This window comes from Marmota marmota, unplaced genomic scaffold, assembly GCF_001458135.2.
Source record: "Marmota marmota marmota unplaced genomic scaffold, marMar, whole genome shotgun sequence".
Lineage (NCBI taxonomy): Eukaryota > Metazoa > Chordata > Mammalia > Rodentia > Sciuridae > Marmota > Marmota marmota.
Window position 1 is genome coordinate 2786470 of NW_026000101.1, and position 12766 is coordinate 2799235.

At 35.6% G+C, this 12766-nt stretch overlaps 1 protein-coding gene across 1 annotated transcript; it reads left to right on the plus strand.

Annotated features, from left to right (window-relative positions):
• Positions 1-785: 785 nt before the first annotated feature.
• Positions 786-4233, plus strand: LOC107147882 (olfactory receptor 2K2). The gene has a single exon (XM_048783217.1). The coding sequence runs from the start codon at positions 3135-3137 to the stop codon at positions 4071-4073; it is 939 nt and encodes a 312-aa protein (XP_048639174.1). The 5' UTR covers positions 786-3134; the 3' UTR covers positions 4074-4233.
• The last annotated feature ends 8533 nt before the right edge of the window (positions 4234-12766 follow it).

Consider the following 12766-nt stretch of genomic DNA (forward strand, 5'->3'; position numbering starts at 1 on the left):
CTCCCATCTCCTCCCATCTTCTCTCTCTACCCCATCTACTATAATTCATTTCTCTCTTGTTTTTTTCCCCTTTTCTCCTCACTTCCTCTTATATGTAATTTTGTATAACAATGAGGGTCTCCTTCCTTTACCATGCAATTTCCCTTCTCTCTCCCTTTCCCTCCCCCCTCTCGTTCCTGTTTAATGGTGATCTTCTTCTCATGCTCTTCCTCCCTGCTCTGTTCTTAGTTGCTCTCCTTATATCAAAGATGACATTTGGCATTTGTTTTTTAGGGATTGGCTAGCTTCACTTAGCATAATCTGCTCTAGTGCCATCCATTTCCCTGCAAATTCCATGATTTTGTCATTTTTTTAGTGCTGAGTAGTACTCCATTGTGTATAAATGCCACATTTTTTTTTATCCATTCATCTATTGAAGGGCATAAATGGTCTATTTTAGAGAAGGATCCATGTGCTGCTGAGAAGAAAGAGTATTCACTCATTGATGGATGTAAGGATGTCTGTTAAGTCTAAGTTACTGATTGTATTATTGAGTTCTATAGTTTCTTTGTTTAGCTTTTGTTTGGAAGATCTATCCAGTGGTGAAAGAGGTGTGTTAAAGTCACCCAGAATTATTTTGTCGTGATCTATTTGACTCTTGAACTTGAGAAGAGTTTGATGAACGTAGATGTTCCATTGTTTGGGGCATATATATTTATAATTGTTATGTCTTGTTGATGTATGGTTCCCTTAAGCAGCATGAAATGTCTGTCTTTATCCCTTTTGATTAACTTTGGCTTGAAGTCTACTTTATCTGATATGAGGATGGGAACCCCTGCTTGTTTCCACATTTCATGTGAGTGGTATGTATTTTCCCAACCTTTCAGCTTCAGTCTGTGGACGTCTTTTCCTATAAGATGAGTCTCTTGAAGGCAGTACATTGTTGGGTCTTTTGAATAAAATTTTTGATCACTTGTTAAGACGTTAAGTGATTTATTTGTAGCTTAAAAGAATAAACATTTTTAATTTCTGAAAACTAAGAAGTAATTTCATAAATGGAAAATCTTATATCTTAGAATTGCAGAGACATTTCCCCCTGTATTTCAGTTAGGTATTCTATATTGTAATCATTAAAAAAAAAAAAATCTTGATATAACTAGTGATTGGGGGAAAGGGAGAATAGAAAACCTGCTCTTTTTTAATATTTATTTTTTAGTTATGGGTGGATACAATGTCTTTATTTTACTTTACGTGGTGCTGAGGATCAAACCCAGTGCCTCACGCATGCTAGGTGAGTGCTCTACTTCTGAGCTACAACCCTAGCCCAGAAAACCTGCTTTTTAGGAGGTTCTTGCACATTTTTAGGTAGAAGTGTGGTTTGCTTTTTGTCTGACTCTCTAAAAGTTTTATATAATTGGATCTTTAGGACATTATCCCTGAAGGATCTGAAGCTTCAAATCTCAGCTGCTGAACTTTAAATTGTTCAGGGACAACGTGTATTCCCCCAAAACAACAAATGATTTAAATTTACGTAGTATTTCAGTTGCTACCCTTTGATATTTTTAGTGATGGTGGTAGTCAATAATTTTGAAAGAAATGCATTGATTTTATTGATTTTACACAATAACATTTTTTAACATGGATGCATTCATTCTTCCTTGTACACAGCTAACTTTATAAAGTATATCAAAGCAGTATTTTAAGTGAAGTAGTAAAATAAGACTGTCACAACGTTTGTATTTATGCCAACATTTTAAACATGGAGAACTGGGAGAAGAATGAAATTGAGAAATAAGGAAAGAATGCCAGTGGTAATAAAGTGAAGACTGAAATATTGTAACATAAACCATATGATTGAGGGACTGACTCATCTATGAAAAAGCAAAAAGAGGATGGCAGTGGTCTTGGCTGTTGTGACCATGGAGGTTGTTTTTAAGAACATGTATTTGAAAATAGAATGGAGAGAATCAGCAGAGAAGGAAACAGTATGATGTTGATAACAAGCAATATATGTGCAAAGCAAGGTAAGTTTTTAATAATTTTTTGTTTGTAATATGACATGTAAAAAAACCCACAAACCCCTGAAGTGTCTTAATTAAACTATGGGAGCTTAAATCCTATTTTCCAAGAAATGCTAATTTTTCTAAGGGAGTATGTTTTCTGCATTTGCTGGATATTCATGGGTGTTGGTGAATAATAAGGGTATTACCTGGGTATAATTTCTAGAAAATTTCTTTGATATTTTTAGTGATGGTGGCAGTCAATAATTTTGAAAGAAATGCATTATTGATTTTACACAATTACGAGGATATGGTATTCAATAATGAATAAACTGTATATGGATATTAGTGTTTAAATGGGTGGGCTATTTTTTTAATATTGATTTTTTAGTTATAGGTGGATACAATATCTTTATTTTATTTTTATGTGGTGCTGAGGATCGAACCCAGTGCCTCACGCATGGTAGGCGAGCGCTCTGTCTCTGAGCCACAACCCCAGCCCGAGGTGGGTTATTTTAATGTGATTTATAAACTGTCTCTTAGATATAATCACAATGCATTAAGCAGCATCATCCTTTCTGAAACAGTATACAGATCTCCTAAGTTCTCAGCTGGACAGAATTCGTTTAGACCCAGAACTATGTAGGTGTTGGTTTAAAATCCAGTAATTTATTTATTTTAACATTCATTCTCTTATTCCAGGGAAGGTCATTATTGGTACATTTATTGTACATTATGAGCTTTCTTTCCTTCACTTATCTGGCTTACTTTTCTAACTTGTACTCAATAATTTATTCAATGTCCATTTATATTTTTTCTCATTCATCACTTTTAAATCTTTATTGAAAGCCTACTGTGCTAAGGATAGGATTATGAGCTGAAATTAAAATATTAAATTTATTCTTGTTTTCAGATTCATTGTTTTCTAAGTTTTATTGTGGAAAAATCAACTTTTATGTAGATCAAACCTGCTTCCCCCCTTGATTAATACATATGCTATTCTATGACTTCTTGTGAACATTGTGTTTGAAATAGTGAAAATAAGTTTGAGAGTGCTTTCATAACTAAACAAACATTATACTTTATTAATTTCTTTATGTCCTCAGATGAAAGGAAGAGAATTATACTAGAATAACTACAGGTGAAAGAAAGGAAATGCAAGGAGAAAATTTCACCATTTGGAGCTTTTTTTTCCTGGAAGGATTTTCCCAATACCCAAGGTTAGAGATTGTTCTCTTCATCTTCAGCCTTGTAATGTATCTGATTACCCTCCTGGGTAATAGCATTCTTATTTTAATCACTATCCTGGATTCACAGCTTCAAACCCCTATGTACTTGTTCCTTGGAAATCTCTCTTTCATGGATATTTGTTACACATCTGCATCTATTCCTACATTGCTGGTGAACTTGCTGTCATCCCGAAAAACCATTATCTTTTCAGGGTGTGCTGTACAAATGTATCTGTCCCTTGCTATGGGCTCCACAGAGTGTGTGCTTCTGGCTGTGATGGCGTATGACCGTTATGTGGCCATTTGCAACCCGCTGAGATACCCCATCATCATGAACAGGCAGGTCTGTGTGCAGTTGGCCACCATTTCCTGGGTAACGGGCTGTCTGACTGCCCTGCTGGAAACCACTTTTGCCCTGCAGACACCCCTCTGTGGGAATCTCATTGACCACTTCACTTGTGAAATCCTGGCAGTGCTCAAGTTAGCTTGCACAAGTTCACTGCTCATGGACATGATCATGCTGGTGGTCAGCATTCTCCTCCTGCCCATTCCAATGCTCTTAATTTGCATCTCGTATGTCTTCATCCTCTCTACTATTCTGAGAATCAGCTCAGCAGAGGGGAGACACAAAACGTTTTCTACTTGTGGTGCACATTTGACTGTGGTGATCTTATATTATGGGGCTGCCCTATCCATGTACCTAAGACCTTCTTCATCAAACTCACAAGAAATAGACAAAATCATCTCATTGCTTTATGGAGTGCTTACTCCTATGTTAAACCCCATAATTTATAGCTTAAGAAACAAGGAAGTAAAAGATGCTATGAAAAAATTGCTGGGCAAGATATTATCGCATCAAACATGAACTTTTCTGATTGGATGCCTTTGTTTTACCAAGGATATGCCCCTGGCAGAATTCACTGGAGAAATTCTAGACACATACAATCACTTAGAGCTCTGCTTTGAACCTTAGCTTTATGATTTCCTGCGGAGTATATGTACACAAAGGAATTGCTAACGGACTAGAGGAGGTTCCAATTTGCATTTATGAAATTTCCTATCTGGTATTTCATGGCTGTGAAGTTTGAGCTATCAAATGTTTGCTCTGGAAAGAAACTTGGATAAATGTGGAGCCAGTGAATGTTAGTGCTGAAGAAACTTGTATATTTTCGTTGCTTGAATCCTTTCAAAAGAATGAACAATAAAGATTGGTGTTGATTATGGAAGTGAGAAAAACATCAAAGAAAAATTAAAAGGCTTAGCATCACACAGCTGCAGAACTGAGAGGACAATATCCTTCTGACTTCTTGATCAGATCTACATGGTAGTAGCTCCCTAACTACCTTTGTTATTCAAAACTCCTGATTAAAACTCCCTATCTTCCTGAGCAAGGCAGTCATTGATGCCTTCTGTTCACCTTTTTCTTGATTTTTTTTTGGTTCTGGGGATTGAACCCAGGAGCACTCAACCACTAAGCCATATCCCTGGCCCTTTTTTGTATTTTATTTAGAGACAGGGTCTCACTGAGTTGCTTAGTGCCTCATTAAGTTGCTGAGGCTGGCTTTGAACTCGTGATCCTCTTGCTTCAGTCTCCTGAGCTGCTGGGATTACAGGTGTGTGCCTCCACTCCTGGCTGCTGTTCGTGTTTTTCTAAGCATATTTGTGCAAACTGTATGTGTTTCTACAACACTATTCCTCTCATATATGAATCAGGTCTTTTTCATTCATGTTTGTATTTTTTCTTCATAGAATAATTGACTTCACAGTACAAGGATTCCTGGAATTTTGTACCTTTTGTATTTGTATCAGTCGTTTGGTAAATTAATACATTTGTTAGCTTAAAATAATCACTTTAATGAGAAGCAAGAACTACTGTGAAAATTATGAGAAAAATAAACCAGGGAAGTGAGATATATTTGCTTTATAAATATAAAATATCACCAAGATAATATTTAAATTAACTGTTTTAAATCTTTCATTTGTATAAAAATATTGCTTGTTTAAAATGCAGATTTGGGGCCCTAGTGCCAGATATTCTGATTTAGTAGCTCTAGGATGGTTCCCCAATAATTTGCAGTTATAATAGAGCCCCAAGAAATTCTGATAATGGTTATGAGATGACCTACTTTGTTTCTGGCAAAAAAGCTCTCATTCCAAAAATAAATAAATAAATAAATAAATAAATAAATAAATAGAATTTGTTCTCGTTTCTCTCTTTATCCTTTCTTGTTTTACTCTTCCCTTCGTTCTTTCTACCTCCACTGTGCTTTCTCAGTTGCCTGCCACCCACTGTAGAGCAGAGAAGGGACGAAGGTTTTGAATGGAGAAACGTACAACTTGATAAATTTCAAAATATGAAAGGCTTAAAAAGTTTTAGTATTGGATGTTGAGTTTTGGATTGTTTAACCCTGTGTCCATTCCCTTAGCTCTAGAACTTCTGTTGTGTGTTCACAGAGGCATAGCCCACATGGAAAGAGAGTTGAAATAATCACAGCAAAATTCTGGAGATGGAGTAAGGGGACAAATTTAATGCCAGATGTTGTTCTCAACAGATGTTTGATAGCAGGGGATAGAAATAAGCCCTGAATGATAGTTTTGGAATAATAAGAGAGCTGACAAGGAAGCATTTATCCTTAAAGTAACTATTTTCTCTTTAGATACCCTGATCTTCCCGATCCAACTGCCACAATCATTCCCTAGCAATTTCAGTATCATGAAGTTGAATTTTGTACTAGGGTTTTATTAGATTGGAGTTGAATTTTATGTTAGAGTAGAATTCACTTTGAAATTTATTATGTGTTTTTTCTTCATAGAATAATTGACTTCATTGGTGCCAGATATAAATGGGGATAGCCAGAGCTGTAGAGACAGCTGAAATCTTTACCTGGAGAGTGAATGTGGGGATTTAGGGGCTGGACACCTCTGCCATCATCTGTCTGTTTTGCTACAAAGAACTGAGAAAACTGACATGAACCAAGTGTTTCAGATTGGTATATGAACCAGAACAGCACAACAAACAAACAAACAAACAAACAAACAAACAAACAAATAGATTGGAAATGACTCTGATGTCAGAAGAGGACCCAGGTGGGAACCTGGGCAGATATTTCCCCAGCAGCTCTTAGCTAAGATAGTAGTTACAACTATGTTTCATAAAGTTTCTGTGAATAACAAATAAATGTATGTAAATATAAAAGAATTTATATATTATATTAATCATAAAGCTAATTATTGGTAAACTCTGCATTACTTCATTTGGATTAGGTTCCATCTCAACCAATACTAATTACAGTTGTCACTTGTACAGGGGCTCACCTAAGGGATCCTTTTCAGGTATTATTAAGAGAGGGGGATATATTCAACAAAGAAAGCATGACTATCTCTGACAATGAGTTGATTCCTGCATGATTATATGATCAGTTTTATGCTTTAGAAAAATCTGATCACGTCATTTCTCTGCCTAAATCCCTTAGCAGTTTTTTATTGCCCTGGTACTTAAAGTCCTTATGATCACATGCAAGAACTTTCATAGGTTGATAACTCACCATTTATATCTTTTGCTTCAGGCACAGCATTGTCCCCTCTCTTGCTTCTTTTACTAAGATAATTTAATTTATCACAATTTGTAATTCAGTAACAAATTTTGGGTTTACTTTTTTGGTGGTATTTCGCTCACTACTCAGTAGGTCTCATTGAGGCAAGAATCATCTCAATTTCACTTGCCACAGTATACCTAAGACTTAGCACAATGTTGGGCACAGAGAGACATTCAATGTATGCCTTTTGTGAAAGGCGAAGTGCTCAATGAACATCTGATGAATAAAAATAAACATGTATTAAGCTATTGATGGATATTCAATTAGGTATTTGACAATTTCTGTGTTGAAAATGATTGCTAGTGGTAGTTAGGTGATAGTGGTGGTGAGGGTGTCTGCTTAGACTTAAAGAATGAAATTATCATCATTAGTTCTTGGCATGGAATCCTTAAAGACTAAATCACCTTTACTTTCCCAAAAGAAATGACACATTGTTAAACAAGGGAAACCCACTAGAAATTATTGTTGTAGGCCTTTGACACTATATTTGATACAAAATGATCAAGATGGAGAAATGAACTCAGAATGAAAATGTAATACAAGTACTTAAAACTGGTTGGATCTGATGAGCTCTGGAAGAGTGTTCAGAACAGAATAAATACTTGTCTGTTCGTACACATGATTCAAGTATCTCATGAATGGTTGGGCCACATGTTCCTTAAAACTTGATTCCTAACCTAAAAAATAATAATTATGACATGATAGGCTTTTAGTACTCTTTTATTCTCATCAGTATAAACAGCTATACCTTATAGAGCTATCCACACTATCTAACTTTAGAACTTATTTCAATGCTCCATCAAAATACCAATGACATGGGCTGGGGATATAGCTCAATTGGTCAAGTGCTTGCCTCACATGCACAAGGCCCTGGGTTCAATCCCCAGCACCTCAAACAAAACAAAACAAAACAAAACCCTAATGATATTCTTCACAGAACTAGGAATAACAGTCCTAAAATTCCTTTGGAAGAATCAAAACCCAGAATACCAAAATAACCAAAGCAATTCTAAGCCAAAAAAGCAACGTGGAGTCATCGCAATACCTGTAGAGGTATAGTGCCCAAAACTTCATGGAATAAACAAAGACACACAGACCAGCAGCACAGAATAGAAGGCACAGAGACAAACACACTTCTATAGGCATCTGATCCTTGATAAAGGTGCTAAAAACATACATTGGAGAAAAGACAGTCTTTTAAACAAATGATGCTGGGAAAACTGGTTATCCATATGTAGAAGAATGAAACTAGACCCTATTTCTCACCCTGCACAAAAGTCAACTCAAAATGGATCAAAGACTTAGGAATTAGACCAGAAACTGTGCAACTCCTGGAAGAAAATGTAGATCATCACTCCAGCATTTAGATACAGGCAATGATCTTCTCAATAGGGCCCCTAAAGCTCAGGAAATAATGCCAAGAGTTAATAAATGAGATGGCATCAAATTAAAAAGCTTCTGCACAGCAAAGAAAACAACTAGGGCTGAGTTGTGGCGCTCGCCTATCATGTGTGAGACACTGGGTTTGATCCTCAGCACCACATAAAAATAAAATAAAGATATTGTGTCCACCTAATATTTACTAAAAAGTAAATATTAAAAAAACAATTAGGAATGTGGAGAGAACCTACAGAATGGGAGAAAATCTTTGTTAGCTACTCTTCTGATAGAGGATTTATATCTAGAATATATAAAGAACTAAAAAAAAAAACCCAAACACTGAAAAACAAAAACAAATAACCCAATTAATAAATGGACAAATGAATTCAACAGACACTTCTCAAAAGATTACAGCCAGCCATCAAATATATGAAAAATGTTCAATATGAAATGCAAGTTGAAACTACACTGAGATTTCACCTCACGCCAGTCAGAATGGCAGTTATCAAGAATACAAACAATAATAAATATTGGAGAGGATGTGAAGAAAAAGGAACATTTTATACTGTTTGTGGGATTATAAATTTGTACAACTACTATGGAAATCAATATAGAGGTTCCTTAAAAGACTAGGCATGGAGGCACCATACAACCCAGCTACACCATGGCTTGGTATTCATTCTAAAGAATTAAAGTCATTATACTATAGTGATACATGTGTACCCACGTTTATAGTAGCACAACTCACAATGGCCAAATTATAGAACCAGCCTAGGTGCTCATCAACAGATGAATGGATTTAAAAAATGTGGTATAGATACATAAATCATCCATAAAGAAAAATGAAATTATGTCATTTGCAGGAAAATGAATGGAGCTAGAGACCATTAAGTGAAGCAAGTCAAACTCAGAAGGTGGTCCCATGTTTTCTCTCATATGTGTGAGCTAGAGAGAAAAAGGAAAAGAGAGGTACAGGGTTCTCAAGAAAATCAAAGGGAGATCAGTGAAGGAAAGGGCCTAGGGGAGGAAAGAGGGGAGGGAGGGGAGAGATGCTGGGGAGTGATATTGACTAAATTGTCATATTGTGTGCATGTAACAAATCCCATCATTTTGTACAACCATGGTGTACCAGTAAAAATTGTGGAAAGAAATTTAAAAAATTATTTCAATGGATATATGAGAAAGGAGATGTGTTATTCATGGATAAGTGAGTTCAACATGTACAGAAACCCATGGACTGACTTGGGTTACACAAATCCCCCTCTCTTTTGATAAGGCACCACTGAAGTAGAAAGTAATCACTGGACTGAAATACAGAGGAAGAGAAGATGATGTGGGGAGGGATGGAATCTCCCTGGAAAAGGGGCAGAGGAACTTCTTTTGGCATGTGGAACCAAAAGAAGGCCAATGTGCTAGAGGCATGAGAAAAAGAAGGAAGAGAGGCAGGTGATGAGCCTGTTGGGGTAGGACAAGACCAAGCCACATAAATCTTCTAAGACAGTAAGCACATGGAATAGCTAGTGAAACAGCTTGAGCAGATTTTTAACACGTGTTTTGATAGAAAAGTTCACTGGCTTTCCTTGATTGAAAGAATTGATTATGAAGGTAGGAGTTGATTATGGAAGGTGGGATTTGACACATGGTGAGCCAATGAGAGAGATCCGTAGTGGTCCAGGTGAGTTGGAAGTCTGGACTAGCATGGTGGCAGTGGGAAAAATGGTAGTAGATAGATTTGAAAGCTTTTTAAAAATTAATATTAACGGTTGAAGAGGCAAGGTCTACAGGACTGGATATAGATAGTGAGAGAGGTGAAGGTATTAAAGATGACTCCTAGGTTTCTGGTTTGTTGTAGACAAAGCTGATGGTGTCATTAACTGGCACTGGGAATCCTCAAAGAGGACCCAGTTTGGGATGAAGTGTAAATCATGATTTGTATTTTACACATATTGAATTTTTTTTCATGATTTTGAGATACACTGTGGAGATATCAAGGAGTCTGTTGGATATGCTAGCCTGGAATTAATTATGAGATGAGCACTGCCAAACAAGGAATAAAGTATTAGTTTTTTGCTAGGGATCCAAGTAGGGGAGCTTTTGGGTGGTGGAAAGTGGAAGAGACACCATGGAGAGGAAGAGGCTCAAGAAAATAATCCTATAAAGTTGTATATGAACTTCTGGGATATCCTCAAGCTGTACATGCATGGATCTGATATGGACTCTGTGGGGTAGGTCATGTTTAAGTTCCAAATATGTCACTAGAAGCCTGTATGCAGGGCAGATTTGAAAAACACTGCAAAGTTTTTGAAAACTTAGGTGACAGTGAAACCATGGCTTATATAAGATGGGTAGAAGCTTGTGATCAGAACCTATTAGGTCAATTGTTTGTTCTCACACATATACATCATAATTTTTCATTGGCTATAAATAAGACCCAGAGTCACAATATCAAACATGTCCAGAATGCAACTCCAAATCACTCATCATATGAGGAAATAAGAAAATTTCAACACCTTACAAGGGAAAAGACAATAAATACTAACCCCAAAGTGACAAAGATGTTGGAATAATTAAAGCTCTAACACAGCTATTATAATTATCCTCCAAATAGTAGAGACAAGCATTCTTGAAATGAATGAAAAGATAGAGGATCAATATCAAAATACAAGGTAAGTTATGAAAGAAATAGAAAATTTACAACTGAAAAATACAATTGAAATGAAAAAATGTACTTGATGGATTCAATCATGGAATGTAGATTACAGAAGAAAAATCAGTGAATTTGAAGATAGAGCAACAGAAATTAACCAATTCAAACAATAGAGGAAACAAGATCGAAAGAAAAATATTTGTCTGAAAAGCTAAAACTTGTCTGCCAGTTGTTCTTTCAAGAAAAAAAAAAGGCAACTCATGAAAAAAATGATGGATTTAGCTCACAACTCAGTTGCACAATATGCATTTCCTCAAGGCAAACATGACACATCTAGTGGGTGACTGCTTTTTTCTTTTTATCTCAATAATATGAGAAAAATAAGCCACCTGCTTTCACTTGGCAGGATCAGTAGTATACCTTCACCATCTTACTCTAGGCTTAAATTTATCTCCTAATTCTGTTCCATCGAATAGATACTGGGATATCAGTTTATAGCTTCCTTGTGATTTCTTTGGTCTTGGTATCAGGGAAATAAGACCTCAAAGAATGAATTGGGGTGTGTTCTCTCCCCTTCTATTTAGACAATTGGTGTTGATTTTTAAAATACTTGGTAGAATACACTAGTGGAGCCACTGGACCCTGGGATTTTCCTTTTTGGGAAGTTAGTTTTTTAAAAAATTTTTGATTTTTTAATATATATAAATATATATATTTATAGTTACAGGTCAGTACAGATTTTCTGTTTCTTCTTGAGTCATATTTGATAGTTTGTATGATTCAAATTGGAAAGGAAGAAGTAAATTATCTGTGTTCATAGATGACAAGAAAATCCTAAACCAAACCAAACCCAAACAAACAAACAAATGAAAACAACCCAAGAAAAAGAAAAGAAAGACAGCTAATAAATGAATTCAGCGAAGTTATGGGATGCAAGTTTAATGTACAAAAGCTAGTAATATTTCTATAGACTAACTGTAAACAATTTTCAGAAAAGGAGTCCTAAGCAATTTAGCAAGATCTTATATAAAATAAAAACTCAAAAGGGGTGGGAATGTAGTTCAGTGGTAAAGTATTCCTGAATTCAATTCCCAGTACAAAAAAAAATTCCATGTAAGATAGCATCAAGAAGAATAAAATACTTAGGAATAAATTTGTCCTAGCAGTTACAAAGTTGCAAGACTTATACACTACAAATTGCAAAACTGTTGAAATCAAAGAAGACCTAACTAAATGGAAAGATATTCTGCATTTTTGTATTGGAAGACTCATTATTACTAAAATAATATTTTCCAAAGTGATCTACAGATCCAGTGTAATTCATATCAAAATCCCAAAGGATTGTTTTCCATATCAAATTCTAAGGGACACTAAGTAACAAAAAAGAAAAAAATCTTAAAGAAGAGCGAAGTTGGAGGACTCATATTTCCTGATTTCCATACCTGCTACAGAGGTACAGTAATTAGAACATTGTGATACAGTGGAGTTCTATTCAATCATAAAGGAAAAAGATATTATGTTATTTGTAGGAAAATGGATGGACCTTAAGAGTTTTATGTTAAGCAAAATAAAACAATTTCAGAAAGTCTCTGGTCATATGTTTTCTCTCATGTGGAAATTAGAGAGAAAAAAGAGGAAAAAAAAAGAGGGAGGGGGAAATCTTAGAAAAATAGAAGGGATACCAGTAGTGTAGAGGAGAAGGAAAAAAGAGGTATTGGGAAATGAAATTGACCAAATTATGTTATGTGCAAGTATGAATATTTAACAACAAATCTCCTATTATGCATAGTTATAATGCACCAAAACACAAAAACAAAACTCCAAATCATTGTGGTAGTAGTATAGGGATAGACATATAAAGCAAAGGGATAAAATTGAGAGTCCAGAAATAAATCCATACATCTATTGTCAATTGCTTCCACCCGCCCCCCCCCC

Bases quoted from the DNA above. Each gene is read 5' to 3' on its own strand.
- LOC107147882 (XM_048783217.1), top strand. From the start codon at position 3,135: ATGCAAGGAGAAAATTTCACCATTTGGAGCTTTTTTTTCCTGGAAGGA.